The 16,668-nt window shown below is 40.4% G+C and overlaps 1 protein-coding gene across 1 annotated transcript in view; it reads right to left on the reverse strand.

Moving 5' to 3' along the window:
* LOC146689846 (copine-8) overlaps nucleotides 1–16,668 on the reverse strand; it is a 105,423-nt gene that overhangs the window by 49,600 nt on the left and 39,155 nt on the right. The window contains exons 5-6 of the mRNA XM_085435791.1: nucleotides 14,669–14,708; nucleotides 8,662–8,738 (exon numbers count right to left, since the gene is read on the reverse strand). Of these exons, the coding sequence (XP_085291917.1) occupies nucleotides 8,662–8,738; nucleotides 14,669–14,708 (117 nt within the window). The remainder of the gene's footprint in view (nucleotides 1–8,661; nucleotides 8,739–14,668; nucleotides 14,709–16,668) is intronic.

Below are 16,668 nucleotides of genomic sequence, written 5' to 3' on the forward strand. Positions count from 1 at the left end.
AATAACGTATCCCACAGTTGTGCCTTACATACAAACGCATACATGCACAGACACACGTGTGTGACAGATGTGATATAGAGTTGGAAGCTCAAACTCCTCCGGGACGATATGTACGAAAATGACAAATTAGCACAATATGGGTGAAACGACAGCGTATACTGATGCTCGTGTTTCCTGAAATCAAGTAAAGCAACACAAAACAGTCTGTGTTTAAATGAATACACATCTCTGAGCTCATCATCGTGCTCCAAACCACGTTCCTCTTTTTTAGTTTATCAAAAACACCTAAGCTGAAAGGCACGCCAGGAGCATCTCTTCTTCTGCGTCTTCCTGCATGCGTGTGAGTGCGTCTGTGTGTGAGGAAACGCTGTGAATCCTCTAATCAAGACACACGGATATGCAATCAGTGTCTGGCAAGAGACAGCTAATTAAGACTGGGCCACTTCTGTGCTGTGCTTTTCATTATATTCCCGGCGAAGGTGGACTATCTGAATGAGACATCAGTTGTCATTATAAAAACATCAGGATCTGCCTATTCTTGGTCATGCCCCGACACGCAAAGAAACACAGTCGCGCACGCACTGTCATTGAAAAGAAAGCTCATAACTATAATTCTGCTTAACAAAAGGCACACTGACATCAAATCCATGTGACACCAAAGGCAGATACACTTTCTTTTGTCCTTTCTTACAAATGCTTACAATCAGGCTTGTATTCACAGCTATCAGCCTCTGAGTGTGTGTGTGTCTTGGTTCACTTGTATTTAAAATTGTAGACTACTTGGCTCTTCTATAGTTCCACGGGGCTTCTCTATGACCCTCTTCCCACTTACAATGAACGCCGAGATCTTGTTTGAGGGAACAAAAGTGTCAAAAAGAGCATGAGCAAGTGTGTGAGCAAGACAGAAATAGAGAGTTCTGGAAAGAAAAGAGCAAAGGGGAAGAAAAAAAAGTACAAAGTGAGAAAACTGCCTTGTTGATTATTCAAAAATATTCAGGAAGCAACAGGATCAGTGCTTCAAATGAAAATGGTATTAGTAATAAAGTCATGATATTTATGAAATCAGGGGTGGTCTCAGGCTAATTTTATCCAACAATAAGACTAACAGACTCATTAATTTATGGAGTTAAAGGTCAGAAAAAGCTATTGAGGGATTTACTGGCTTCAACATGTAACTCCTGTTTAATATAAAGAAAATTAAATTTTAAGTAAATCGAATGAAACTTCTAAGTCCAAATAAGCCTGACATGATCTATAATATCTTTGCCATATTATGAAAGAGTTTGACATTTAGAGAAATGCAGATATTGTTAGGTCCCCTGGGTTTATAAAGTCCCAGTGTTTTGAGTTTTTTCGTTACTTTATGTATTTCCTGGTTTTTCTATAAACTGATATTCCAAAGTTTTGTTTCTCATTTAGTTCATTTGATTCACTTTTATATGATGCATAGTGGCAACAAATAGAATTGGGATAACAGGTCTATTGCTTTACTGCGTAACTGGTAACTAATTTTCAAGTAACTTGACCAACACTGGTCTCTAGTCCCTTTGTGTCAGTTTTGTGGTCATCTAGTGATTCTGGTTTTAGTTTCTCTGCTCTGAGTTCGATTCTGGTTTATTGGGTTTTGTTTCATTCCTCGTTATAATGATCATGTTTCCCCCGTATTCTCTAAGTAATGGTCTGCTTGTGATTCCAGGTTTTGTTACTTCATGTTGTACCTTAGTAATCTTTTTATTTTCTGGTTCTTCTCGGTTATGTGATATTCAGTCGTCATCCTCTGCATCTGTATGTGTCCCATCTCAGTGTTTACATTTCAAGCCTCCATTTCTGTTTCCTTGTTAAGATCATATATGTGGATCTGTCACTAGTTTAGTCATTTCCCGTCGTTTCCCATTCCAGCTATGTTTATTGTTCCCTTCAGTGGTCCCTGTCTGTTTCTCCAGTCTGTCCCTATGGCTGTCTGGGTCTCTGTCTTGTTTGTGTGTGTGTGTTTGTTTCTTTTCTTATTTTGATAGTCTCTTGTCCCATGTGTGTTTGTTGAGTTTTGCTATCCTTGGTTTGTTAGTTGGATTCTGTCCCCCAGGTGTCTTCACCTGTCCTTATTTAATGTGGGTGTTTAAGTCCTCAGTTGTCTTCGTTGTTGCGTCGTGCCTCATTCTATGGTACTGTGTGTGCCTCAGTGTTTCCCTAATTCTGTTTCCTACTGGATTACTTTGGAATTACTTTGAGGAAAACAAATAAAAAACCACTTTGGAATTTGCTATTTGAGACCAACAAGCAATAAATGCTCATTGTGTGGCGTACTCATGAATCCCCTGCCCTCCATCCTTTGGGTCCTAAACCTGCCTACCACATAACGTCACATGACACCTACTGGGTTTTTATATCATATGTCCTTCATACAATAATAATGAAAAAGACACAAAATGAAACAGTGAAAGTGATAAAAAAATAAACAAAAAACATGTTCAAACAATAAAAACTAAAGTGAAATAAGAAAATCCACTGTGGAAGCTGTGAAACTAAAGTGAATTAAAAACAAAAAGTCAAAATGCAATAACAATAAAAAAAACATTAGAAAATACAAAAGAGATGTAGAGTTTTAAAAATAAAGTGCGAGACGCCGACTGGAAATGTCCTTGGCACGAATAGAGCATTAATGTGTAAGTGCAACAATTAAGAATACAGACATTGTATTAATGTAACAATCTTAGATGAGTGTTCACAGACTGGCCATAGGTCGGATAGAGTCTGTGCCAGCAGAGGCCTCGGGCATCATTAATAAGGCCAGAGCTGCAGCTGAAAACAAAGTGTTTTTGTGGTGAGAGGTTTTGGCTAAGATGGGCGGCAGGATATATCTCAAAAACACGATGTCCGAGGTGGGAGAGATCAGCCATAATGTTTCCTGCTCCGTGTCTTGGAGGTGTGCAGGTCCTGTACAGAGAACAGGCAGCAGCTCTCAGCAGAGAGGATGATGGTCTGCAGTCTGCCCTTTGCTTCGCAGTTAAAGCAGGGTACCACATGGTGGCACAGGATGTGAGCATAGACTCAATTACGGGGGTGTAAAAGTGCACCATTATTGACTTTGGCAGGTTGAACTTCTTCAGTCTCTGCTGGGCTTTTGCTGAGACTACTGACGACTCAAGGTCCTGGATGATGATGGTTCCCAGGAAGCAGAAGGACAAAGTGTTAACTGCAGAGTCACACATGGTGAAGGGAGACCCGCATTCCTTCTGGATGCCACAACAATCTTTGCTGTCTATCGAGCACAGTGTGCCAAGAAGTTCTGCTACACCGGATAAATTCTGCAAGTGCTAAAGTAAAATACATAAAGAAAGAAAGAAATACTAGCAGCATTTAATACTCATAGATTAAAATGTTCTTCAAAAAAGCATAAACTGCTTCCATAAAAATACTTCTATCACATTTCACTGGTACGACAGCATGTACCGTCTAGTGGCTGTAGCTTCAGATTTGCTGTAATGCAAATGCGAGACTTGTGTAAATATTCTCCAGAGGCCCCTGGCAAGAAAGCAAATTAGAATCTTTTTGGAAATGTCAAGCTTTTCCATTAAATTGCTTTTGTTTTATTGAAATTATATTATAAAGAACAACAAAATAAACTACCACAGCTATGCAGATGACACACAAATATATATCACAATGTCACCAGGAGACCGAGGCCCTGTACAGGCTCTTGGTAAATGCATTGAGGAAATTAATGACTGGTTGTGCCACAATTTTCTCCAGCTAAACAAAAACAAAACTGAAGTAATAGTCTTTGGCGCCAAAGAAAAACGATTACAGGTCACCAGAGAACTTCAATCTATACACCTAAAAACCACAAACCAGGCGAGAAGTTTGGGTGTAGTGATGGATGCAGACCTAAACTTAGAAAAACACATTAAGACAATAACAAAGTCAGCTTACTATCACCTCAAGAATATTTCAAGGATAAAAGATCTGATGTCTCAACAGGACCTGGAAAAACTAGTCCATGCATTCATCTTTAGTAGGCTTGATTACTGTAACAGCATCTTTACAGGTCTACCTAAAAAATCAGTCAGACAACTACAGCTCATTCAGAACTCTGCTGCTCGAGTCCTCACTAAGACCAAAAAAGTGGACCACATCAGTCCAGCTCTGAGGTCTTTACACTGGCTGCCTGTCCGTCAGAGGATAGACTTTAAAGTTCTGATGCTGGCCTATAAAGCTCTGAATGGTTTAGGACCAAAATACATCAGTGACCTCCTGACCCAGTATGAACCTTCCAGATCCCTCAGGTCATCTGGATCCGGTCTTTTATCAGTTCCCAGAGTCAGAACCAGACACGGAGAAGCTGCATTCAGCTTTTATGCTCCTTACATCTGGAACAAACTCCCAGAAAGCCTCAGATCAGCTGAAACACTCAGTTTATTTAAATCCAGGTTGAAGACTCACCTGTTCTCAGCTGCATTTGAATAAAGCACCAAATCCACACTTTTAAGCTTAAATTTCAAAACTTACACTAACTACTGATCTTATCTATTTCTGATTTTATCTGTTTTGATTTTATATACTGTTTTGTTTGTTTGTTAAGCTTAAATTTCAAAACTTACATTAACTACTGATTTTATCTACTGTTCTGATTTTATCTGTTTTGATTTTATATACTGTTTTGTTTGTTTGTTTGTTTGTTAAGTGGGTTTAGAGCTCTGGGTAGCTCCCCAGCTGGGTCTAGACTGGGTCTAGAGAGTATTTTAAATTCAGGGAATTTAAAATAGAAAGTAGCTCATCCACAGAAGGACTGGTAGCTCCCCTTACGATAAGGGTTCAGATCGCGCGAACAGGTGTGAAATGTGTGTGTTTAGTTAGTTTGTTTGTTTGCTTGTTTTAATCAATTTTAAATCATGCTTTTTATTTGTTTTTGTTTCTAATGTCTCTGTAAAGCACTTTGAATCACCTTGTTGTTGAATTGTGCTATACAAATAAATTTGCCTTTGCCTTGCCTTGAAATTAGAGGTAACATTTTTCTAATAATGGGCATCTCTTGAAGTGTTTACGGCATGAATTTGGAGCAAGGAGAGACAGTGCTGCATAATATCTTTGGACAATTTACCCCAGTATGCATCAGTTTGTTTACATGTGACCTGGTAATGAAATTTAAGTCAGAGCACTCATGTCAAAGTGTATCATATTGTAAGGAGAAGGGCACACGAGGTCTGAGAACCAGGAAATGAGGTTTGTTAGGAGGGTAGCGGGAGGCTCATTAGTTAGGGTAGGTTGTCCAATAATCAGAAACTGACTGAGGCGCAGCAGAGTGGACGTTCGTGAGAGGCAGAGGTGATAAACTTTGACCTACTTTTACATTAATTATTTAAAATGTCTTTCTTATGTTTTTGTAGCCAGCAGTGAGGTCAGCTTTAAAATGTAGGCAATCAGCTGTTCAATCTGTTTCACAGTGAGCGCGTTTTATACCGTCTAATACCACACGTTACCCCAAATTCATTTTTGCTTTTCATATTGTTATGAAATCTTAGGCAAAGAAATAGTTGTTCGAAGTTTTTTTTGTACGCTTTATTAGTTTACTCAAATGTGCATTTTAACTTTAAGATCTAAATAATAAAACCCATAAATATTAATCTTAAATACTTGTTTTGTCTGCTCTTAAAATTAGAAGAAATAGATGAAAATGAACGTGACTTATTCAAGAAATTACGCTTTTGCCATTACTGCTGTTAAAGTGACCCCTCCTGATGGTTCTAGTGTAAAGCTACAATCATTATTATTACAGTAATTATATTTTATGATAACTCTAGCACATATACGTTGAGTTAGGGAAACTCTAAAGAAGGAGGAAAAAAGGCATGTTGTCCGCTTATGGTCACTGATTAAATGTATTCATTATTAATTAAGGTTTGGAGCTCTCTTTAGAGATATATTATCCTCTCTTGATAATGTAAACGTGTACTAAACTTCCAAATGTGTCTGTTTGCACACAAGCAGAAGCTGCACCTACACAGTTCATCTGTTTCAGCTGTTTGCAATATGGCGGGTGGATAGTGCTAAGTTAGCTGAATGCTACGTTAACCATGTGCCTCACCATTGCTGCACTTGATGATGCGTTTTGCTTCTTGTTGCTGGTTACTCTAAGTGTCTCTCTCACACACCCACGTGCACACACTCCTAAATGCCCACTGGAGTTACACTGAACAATGCAATATGTTAAAATTGTTAAGCCCCGCCCCCACGTCCTCCGCCTGTCATGTCAGGCTGCAGGTGTATGCCTGACTGTCGCTTACACCCACGCACATATATAAATACTGACACAACCTCCAGAGCCAGAGAACAGCTGTGTGTCCTGCCCCTTCATTTTTAATGAAAGTTGACAGTTTTCCTCATTCTGCACCAAATCACTCTTGACCTCTTATAAACGGTCGATATTGGTCGCACATGTGAATGTAACAAACCTGTTTCATTCAGCGTTGATTGTTTTGCTTTTTTCTCATCTGCATATATTTGCAGAAGCGTGGCACAACATACGGAGAGTGAACGTCTTCAGGACCTAAAGCAACCAACCTCCACATTTTACACAGCCCTGAATATCAAAGAAAGAACTCAATTCACACCCCATAATTTAACTTTTCTTCCACAAACTGCTTTTGTGATAACCAAGGCACACTTTGCATTTGATGTACTCGAGTAGCAAAACAAAGAAGGAGGAGTAACATCTCTATTCCTCAACCGGTTTTAACAAAATGTTTGCAAAAGAACAGGCGCTGAATATTTTCCAATATACACATCCATTCGTGGCGCAGCTGCAGGGGAGGCTGACACACCGGAGCTCCATCAGCTCATCACGCCTCCCCTGTATAGAACGTGCTGGGACCTGAGGTTGGGGTTGTTGTTGTTGTGTGTGGGACACAGCTGAAAAGCTGCGGCCGTCTGTTAGAGAACAGCAACCGGAATAAAAAGTGTTAAACGTGTGAACTATGTAGTCGGGTCTGTCATTCATGCCACAGTGGTGCCGAAACCCAGGAGACGGCATGGCGGAACCACAACTGGGCCAGTAGTGGAGGCGCTGGCCCGAATGGTGGGCGAGTTCGCAGCCATGCAGAGGGAGCAGGTGGCCAGGCGGAACAGCTGCAGGACCGGTCCGAGCGTGGGATGCAGCTGATAATGAATCTGGCAGCTTGATTCGGTTCCTGGCTGACCCCCACGTGTTCATGGAGGTCAGCGCGCGGGAGGGACCTGCCCAGGCTGAGTCGGAGGTCAGTATGCCGTCTGGACTTGCTCATAACAAGCCGGAGGTCCGCACCCCGAAGCGACCTGCCCAGAAAGAGTCGGGGATCAGAGTGCGGGAGGAACTGTTCTGCCAGAGCTGGTGGACAGCGTGAGGGGAGGAACTGTTCTGCCTGACTCGGAGGTCGCCATGCCGTCCAGTCCAGAGGCGTCCTCACCAGAGGCCAGTACGCTGTCTTGACCTGCCTCAGTTCCGCCAGAGGTCAAGATGCTGTGTGGTCCTGTGTGGCTGTATGGTCGCCTGCCAAGCCGCCTGCGAGCCCCAGCTCGTCATGTCCACCGCTGGACCCGCGGTCGGCCCCCGGACCCAGCTCGTCACCGTCGCTGGTGATGAGGTGGGCCCCCTGGTCAGGTCCGTCATTCATGCCACAAGGACATTTGAGAAAAATTAGAACTTTTATTGCGGCTAGTTTCTTAAACCACTTCATAAGATTGTTTGAGGGTTAAGAGTTTCTTCTGAGGTAAGATTATTTTAAGGGGCTCATCTTGTACCCAGAAATATAGCCAAGCAAACATTTTTGTGTGCGTGCAAATGTAAATAATCAAGAGAAATACAACTGAACTATATGTGTGGACCACTCCAAAGACGTGCACGCTTTCCTTCCTTCCCTCTCCATGGGAAACCTGCCTCTGCAATCACCATGGCGATTCCTACTCAACAGGATGACAGTTTTGCTTTGACGTGAAGAGGAGATATGCAGTAAGCACACACACACACACACAGGTTGCCAGGTTCTTGACAATGTTCCCTGTTATTTCTCCCCTTAACAACGCTCTTTGCAGATCTAAAGGCTCATCGAGGCTTCAAATGAACAAGCTAATTGGATTAAAGAGACTCAATTGAGAGAAAGCCAAGTGGGCTTTCTCATGAGAGAGAAAATATGTAAATAAGAGGAGGCCACTAGAGCAGCATTGTGGACAAGAGTGATAAAGAACCACAACAAGACTGAATTAGCTGCTTACAAATACAATAACGATAACACGAGGACGAATAAAAACAATGCAGGTTTATTTGTTAATGTGACAGCGGTAATCAATAAGCCACTGTGGCTGTCAATAATCAACAATGTATTTAAAAAATTAGCAAATTAGCCCAGGGAAATATAATGTGAAGAGACAAAGATTTGCTCTCGCTCATCTAGTTTGAAGAGTCAAAATTTCAAGCTAAATATGTCATTTCTCCATTTCTCTCTGATAAAAACATCTTTATGGTGTTTTTGTGAATCTGGGCTGATGCAACTATCATCAGGCCTGACTAAAATTTGCAGACTGTGGATATAACTCTGCTAGTGCACCTGCAGTTCATGCGACTTTTGATCAGATACTCATTGAGATGTCTGCACACCTTTTTCTGCTACAGCTATCTGAGCTCCTACTCACCCAAGAGGTTTTTCCAAGCGACTGCCCAACGATCCGACTATCTCTCCCAGAGTACAGTGGGCTTGTCCGAGAAAGTCCTGCAGAGTCAAGGAGAAAGAAGTGAGCCGACACATGTTTTTTGTCAATCAGACATTGCATTACTCCCAAACCTGACCTGCTGATCAATACAGAGTCCACCCCCAAAGGCCCAAGTCTTTTCAAATACCACTACCTTCACCTTTGATAGATCATATTAGCAAGAAGAAACTGAGCCTTCCTCCCACCAGCCCTCACACCTGCCCCAGTGTGCTCCTCCACTTCCTTGGGAAATTAAACTGCCTTCACATATTGAAGCTTTAGAGCTGATGCTGAGAGAGCCAGAGACATGAGTGCACCCGCCGCATCCTAGAAACCTCATGGATTTAAAACAATGATAAGTTGCTTTTCAGTGTCAAAAATGACCAGCCTTCAGAAAACATGACACCCATAAAACCCTAATTTCTCCCATATAAATATATTTAAATAAGGATTATAGAAACATGCCTTCTTCATGGGTCTTTAACTGGGGGTTAGATCATTTGTCTTTGTTAGATAGTATCTCTAATATTTGACCAGAGCAGCTCCAAGCACCACTAACATATCGGATTCTCTTTGGTCCATTGATTAGCCTCTCAGCTTTATCTCTTCCCATCTATCTCATCACAATTACATTCCTGCAGCCACACAGTGTCAGTCTGCTATGAACATATTTGTTTTGGTGGAAACGTGTGCCGAAATTAGACCAAAATAATAATGATGATAATAATTTCCATCCACCATGTAGAGGTGAACCCGTAAATCCACAAATTACCTAGCAACTGTGTCTGCTGCCTACATGAGGTCCATCTGAGAACTGGCTATATGCAACTAATGGCTAAATATATAACAGCATGAGCAAGAAAAATATTTAATGAGAAAAATAGCTGTGTGGGTGTAGCACCTTTCAGCACTTTTACAGAAAGAAATGAACTATTTTATGAGATCCAAAGAACGAGGGAATGTGAGCAGATGAATCTAAATCTACATCTTCAAAAGGATTATAATCATTTTGGGGGGTATCTCATAGCTTTTTAAAGCTCATATATACAATTTGACAAGACTGTGTTATGACCAGTTTTATCACCTGCAGTATTGGAAGATAACTAGAGGGAATTCACTATTAGCTATTTAATTCTGGAAGTTTCCTGATGTTTAAAAGCTTTAGGCTTGAAACTCTGTTGACTTATAGGCTCAACTGTCACTGTGGGCTTTCATGTTTCTTGATTTCTTATCGATACACAATCGGTGGTTTTACAATAAAAAACAATGCATGTTTATATAAAAAAAACATAGGAAAGAGGAAACATACCATAATAGCTAATTTCAGGCAGTAAGCCAGTAAAATACTATGTTAGATAATAATTAGCAATTACTAAACTCAAGAAAACAGCTCAAAACAAATGAGAAGGGGATGTTTTGCTGATGGATCATTGCACAGAGAAATCTGCCTCTGTCCTGACAAAGAAGGAATCACAGCTAAAAGATCTTGTTTAAAAGAAGGACACATATGCTTTTCCATCTGGTGATGTGAAGCTTGAAATTCTTTACCTGCAGTTTATATTTAAACTATTTATTGTAAATGATCAGAAAGCAGATTACAGCAATGAAGAGTACCAGTGCTTGTTTCTGCTAGTACCACATTGCAGATGTGGTACTAGTGCAGTTTTACTATTGAAACATCTGAAACCTGGCTATTTGTTATGATTTTTAAACCAAAGCCTAAATATTAAATATATTTCTTTTAGCCCAGACATTTTTAGTAGCTACCTCTTACATTAAAAAAAGCCAATCAAAAAGCACACGATGTGAATATACTGCACTTACTGTACAAAAGACACCCTATTTTTCAGGGAACATGTTTCAAATTTGGTTAATGTCATATGGAACGACCCAGATATATGGATAAAAACCGAACTGGACACACCAACATTGAGTGTTTTATTTTCATCCTTACTCTTTCTGCTTTTCCTTCTATATGCCACACTAGTTCTCACCCAGGTCCCAGCTGAGTCCGCAGCCTACAGCTCCCAATGTTAAAACACCATCTAATGGGTTAACTCCCCGGCTTCCCCCATAGGAGCCACACCAAGGCTGCTGTCTCTGCCTGTATGAGATTATTGATTTCAAACGAGTGAGCCAAGGGGGAGCAAATCCAGAGCACGGAGGGAAAAGAGAAGAGTGAGAGAACAAGGGTATGGCAATGAAAGAGGATAAAAAGAGGAAAAGAAAAAAGAAACAGCTAGGGGCATCACAAGAGGAAATGATTGCATCCAGAGAGACATCAAACCCAATAAAATAAGAAAAGAAATATCCTGAAGGGAAATATTAAGAGACTAAACCTGCATTGGAGACTGTGTTTTGCACTGTAGCACCCAATTTATCTCCTTTTATTTCATACACTTGTCATATAAACGCCAGCAGTACATTTGCAGTCTTTATAAATGTGAGCAATCAATTTTAGAAACGATGTTCGGCAAAACAGTAAGTGATAAGGTAAAGTATATGGTTTTGGGGTTTTTTTTAAAGGTCAAAACATAAAACACGATTACTGTGGCTCTGCATTAAAATCAGTGTGACTGTTGTACTTCCATTTGCGCCTATTTAGCCGGAGGCCACATAATGATAACGCACAGCAGTCAACAGGTGCATGGGGCCTTAGTGAAGGTGAAATATAAGCCTGGCTACAATGCCTCCACAAAGGTTCCAATTACAGCTATTATATTTACTTGTATTGGCTTATAACTGGGCTGAAGAAATACCATAAAAGAGGAAAATAGATCATTTTGACAACAGTGTTGCTAGAGGGAGAAAGCAGTCCACGTGTCCTCAGGCATTTGTTATTCTTAATCAAATAGAACAGAGGACATGTTGGCATTTAGATGGAGTTTAGTACACAATGCTCCATTTGAAGTGTACAAAAATGCTACCATTATTTCTTCTTGTTTTTTTACATCACCATAAAGGGTGTGTCTGTAATATGCTACGCAGGCAGACTTGTTGAGCTGGATACTAAACGCCATGCAATGATAAGAACTAATGGCTCCAGTGTTTCACCTTGGGGAAAAGCAGCATTGGCTGTTTGCAGCTGTGCTCAGAGGTAGACGTTGACACAAAAGTCAAGTGAGTGAAGGTTGAAAAGCAAACACACTTTCCAAAAAGTACAGTCTGAAACAAAAGAGTCGTTTAGAGTGTGTAAGACTGTGGTCTGCTTTCACCTGCTGCTTGGTTACAGTTGGAGAAAACAAATATTTGGTTAAATCGAAGTAAAGACTTTGGATAACCTTTTATAAACTTTACAACATGAGATCTACTTTTAAAATGCTCAACTATTCTACATTACTGGACTGACGAGTTCCTAATATAAAGTTCAGTTAAAAACTATCCCCCTCCTTCTTGATTTCTTAGATTTTTTTTCATGTTTGTCACACTTAAATGTTTCAGATCATCAAACAAATTTAAATATCAGAAAAGGATCATAACAGAAAATACGAAATTGTTTTTTTTTTTATTATTATTATTTTATTTATTATGAGAAGAAAACAATTCCAACTTACCTGGCCATATGTGAAAGACTAATTACGCCCTAAACCTGATAACAGGTTGTGCCACCCACCCCAGCAAGGAATGCAATCAAGTGTTAACTGTCAGTGAGTTGGAGAAATTGTGGTCTACTCTTCCGTTCAGTCGAGTTGGAGAGTTTGAGCGGGGAACTCAAGGGTTAGAACAGGTAACCCACTGATCAGAAGGTTGGTGGTTCAATCCCTGGCTGCTCCATCTGCATGCCAAATATCCTTGGGCAAGATACTGAACTCCATGCCACTCACCGATGCAACCATAGGAGCGTGAATGTTAGAAAGCACTTAAGCATAGAAAAAAAGTGCTTGTATAAAATGGATGAAGGAGCTAAGGTGTATAAAGCACTTTGAGTGCTCAGGTAGAATAGAAAAGTGCTATTTAAGAACCAGTTCATTTACTCCTTTGAGTCATTCAGAGGTGGACTTGGTCTATTTTGGATCATTGTCTTGCAGCATAACCCAAATGTGCTTCATCGAATCTGTTCTGAAACATGCAAGTGTGACAAACACAGCAACGTGTGTTATGGACACTGAGTGAAAAAGGAGAAAAGACAGCTGTGTAAAAACGATATCCACTCTGTCATCCTCAGCTACTCTTTTTATTGCCGTCCATCATTTTCACTGCTGCTGTGACTTTCTGCGACTTGGATAGTCAGGCTCACGTCATTGTCCTGTTACTAGAGCAACCACCATGCTCAAACGTGTCTAAGATATCACCATAAAGCTGATGTTATAAGTACAGGTGTGTGCAAGCAAGATTACACTGAAACCCAAGCCACTGAGATATATACACACACAGTGAATCTCACTAAATGGATCAAAGTGATGCATGTAAACAGCTGTTTCCTAAATCACTTGTTAAAGCGCAGACTGATAATATCACTCATGTAGAGAAAAGACAGTTAACAACAAACCGCGGTGGACATATTTTAAAAAGAGACTAAAAAGAGCAGACATGAAAGAATATACAGATTCTGCAAATCAGCATGCTGCATCAATTCAATTCAATTCAATTTTATTTATATAGGACTAAATCACAATAAGTCACCTCAAGGCGCTTTATATTTTAAGGTAGACCCTACAATAATACATACAGAGAAAAACCCAACAATCATATGACCCCCTATGAGCAAACACTTTGGTGACAGTGGGAAGGAAAAACTCCCTTTTAACAGGAAGAACCCTCCGACAGAAAAAAAAATGTGCACACACACACATCTGAATACGCGAATATCAAGATTTTTAATGCCAATTCTCTTGTCACCTTATATTCTTATTTATAGACTTTGGTCCATGTAGACAGCCATCTCTTAAAACCTTTGATGTTTTTGTGTTTTTTTGTTATGCATTCAACTGTCACTTTCCTGGGCACACCTGTTCAACTGCTACTTAAGGTAAAGATGTAATCAGCAGAAATTCAATGCATTTAGATGTGTAGACTTGGTCAAAGTAAACATATGAAGGGGGAATACAGATGATTTAAGTGACTTTAAAAGTTGCACAGTAGTTGGTTCCAGATGTGAGTGTTTCAGAAACATTGCCTGGTCTGATGAGTCTTGTTATCTGTTGTGAGTTTTACATGGCAGGCTCAAAATCTGGCATAAACAACATGAAAGCATGGCTCCATCCTGCCCTGTATAAACAGTTCATCCTGTGCTTGTGATATAATGGTGTGGGGGATATTTTTCTGGCACCCTGTGAACCCCTTAGTATTTACCGAGCACCATTTCAACTCCATAGCCTGAGTACCGTTGCTGACCTTGGCCATCCAGCAACACTTATGACCACAGCGTACCAATTTTCTGATGGTTGCTACCAGCAGGATAATACACCATATCACAAAGCTCAGATTACCTCAAACTGGTTTATTGAACATTACAATAAGTACATTGTACTCAAATGGCCTCTACAGTCATCAGATCTCAATCCAATAGAGCACCTTGGGGATGTGGTGAAATGGGAGATTTGCATTATGGATCTGCAGCAACAGTGTGATGCTGTTATGTCAATATGGAATAAAATCTGTGAGGAATTGTTTAATTTATGCCACTAAGAATTAAAGCTCCATGTCCGAGCAAGCTGTACCTAACATAAGGGCTACATTTGTTCGGCATAAAGATATATTCAGACCAAACGAAGTTGAAATTGAATCATACAACTCTAGCTGACAATTTCATGAATTCTAAATACATTCGATTTGCACTGACACACATTTGCCTTTATTTATTATTTATTCAAGTGTGTCCTGAACACACCACAAGTCAGCAGACTAATGACCGGAGTACTCTTATGTGGTTGGAAAGAGTCTAATGACAGGTAATGATATGGTCAGCATTTACGTTCACAAAAACACAAAACAATACACAAGCACTCACGTGTTTCGACAGGTTGGCACTCTTCGAATCGACATCATACCTGCAGAAAAAAACAAAAACACACTGTGAATGCATTAGAGAGTGATGGAGGGTGACAGGAGCTCGGCTGGGAACACAAAAGGGATTACAGAGAGGGTAAATCAGTAATGGGGTTAAGCATCTTGTCACGCAGAATCTCAGCGGAGGCTCTGGGAATTCACTTCCCAACATTGCAGGATCACAGTCATCCTCTATTAAAATGACACTAAATGGACTAATTGGCAGTCACAAGTATATCTGCGAGGCCATACGTGTGAACGACTGAAACAGAAACGATGAACTACTGACTTGCTAGGTGAAGAAGTCTGTCCTCGTTTGTTTTCATCTATTTTCATTACTGTCACACACGTCTGAACAGTACTCACAACTCTCAATCCTCAGTTTCACCTGGCAACCTCTTAAACACACAATATTTGCAGCGAGACAAACTTCTCCAGAAATAGCCCCTCCAGCTCTGAAGAATGGGAGGCAATCAGGCGACCCATTCACTCAGCAATCTGAGGTCATTTCACAGCTCAGGTCATTTCACCCACCACTAAATATGGATTGGCCTCTGCTGGGTAATACAGTGGGGGAGAAATGCTAGGCAATTTTGTTACCTCACATGGATGTTAAAGGTGATGTACAGTATATTCTGTGTGTGGCAGGATTCTCCTTTAATCCAAATCCAAGCATAACCAATATTTAAAATGTCCCATTTCAACTCAGTGGGACATGTGACGTGCTTTATCTTTTTATCTTTTTAGCTGTTTAGAATGATATCGGTATATGCCTCAGCTTAGGGAAGTGTAAAATTAAAGACATATATCAGTGCACTATACTTCACAGTGAGCCCTGTGGAACACAATGCACTATCATAATTCATAGTGAGAGGACATACTGTAGTATTTCATAACCTCTGCTCTGTAACTGTTTTGTTTTCATAGAGATCTCACTGCCATAAGCCTGAGGGAGTAAACATTCTTCAATCTGGTATCATCTCAGACAGCGTTACCCTTTGCAGGCCAGCAGGACCAGCGACATACAGTCGTTGATGAGAGAAGCAGCAAGGCTGCACGCACACATCCGGATACTGTAGACACTGTAGCTTTTGAGGTTTAAACCTGTACTATTTCTAATGGCCAGCTGAGGTCAACTTCTGTAGTTGGAACGTCTCATTATATAAAAGGCTTTTTGGGAAAAGATTTCACATTACTCAAATTTCTTTGTTCCCAAAGATTGTTTCTTGGTGTAAGACTGCAGTGTCCCTCAGACCAAAACCAAATCACATCAAGGCGGCGACAGTGAAGACCCTCGAGACTTCAAGGCATGACTTTCACTCAATGGGAGCCATCACGGTGGCTATCTTTTATATGCAGTCTATGATAGACACATTCACCAAAAGCGCCACACATAGGAGTCTCACACACGGATGCACACGCTGAATGTTACTGAAAATGGCACATAACCTACTCACAGACCCACAAAAAGCCTGTTTGTTTTTTCCCTCAGATGTCCAGTTCCATTCAGAAAACCACTCAAGAGACACAGAGTTATGCATTCATTCATTTATAATCACATAACCAATGAGCAGACATAGACGCAACACGCAAACACACAGATGTCCTTACATGTCCCCATCTTTCTATGAGATGTCATTCTTCCAATAGATTTAAACTTGCTCACCTGATATTGCAAATACAATGATAAGTGCTAATCCAAAACCTGCACACCTCTAATGTAAGAGAGCAACAGAAGACAGGCGGGGAAGCCACTAAAAACGTCCACATAGAGCCAATAGGGCATAAATTTAGCTTAAAGATCATTTGCTTAAGAAGCTTCGGTTGCAGTGACATAAGCGGTAAACATCGGAGTCTCTCCCATCATTCAGCTCATCTTCATTTCATCTGAAATACTACAACACTCATAAGCAAATAACAGTTCAATAACTGAGCCCCACAAAGTCGGTAAAACACAGAAAG

Source organism: Copadichromis virginalis, linkage group LG17, assembly GCF_057382275.1.
Source record: "Copadichromis virginalis isolate Kocher_CV1m ecotype Utaka linkage group LG17, C_Virginalis_male_GT1.1, whole genome shotgun sequence".
NCBI classification, from domain to species: Eukaryota; Metazoa; Chordata; class Actinopteri; order Cichliformes; family Cichlidae; genus Copadichromis; species Copadichromis virginalis.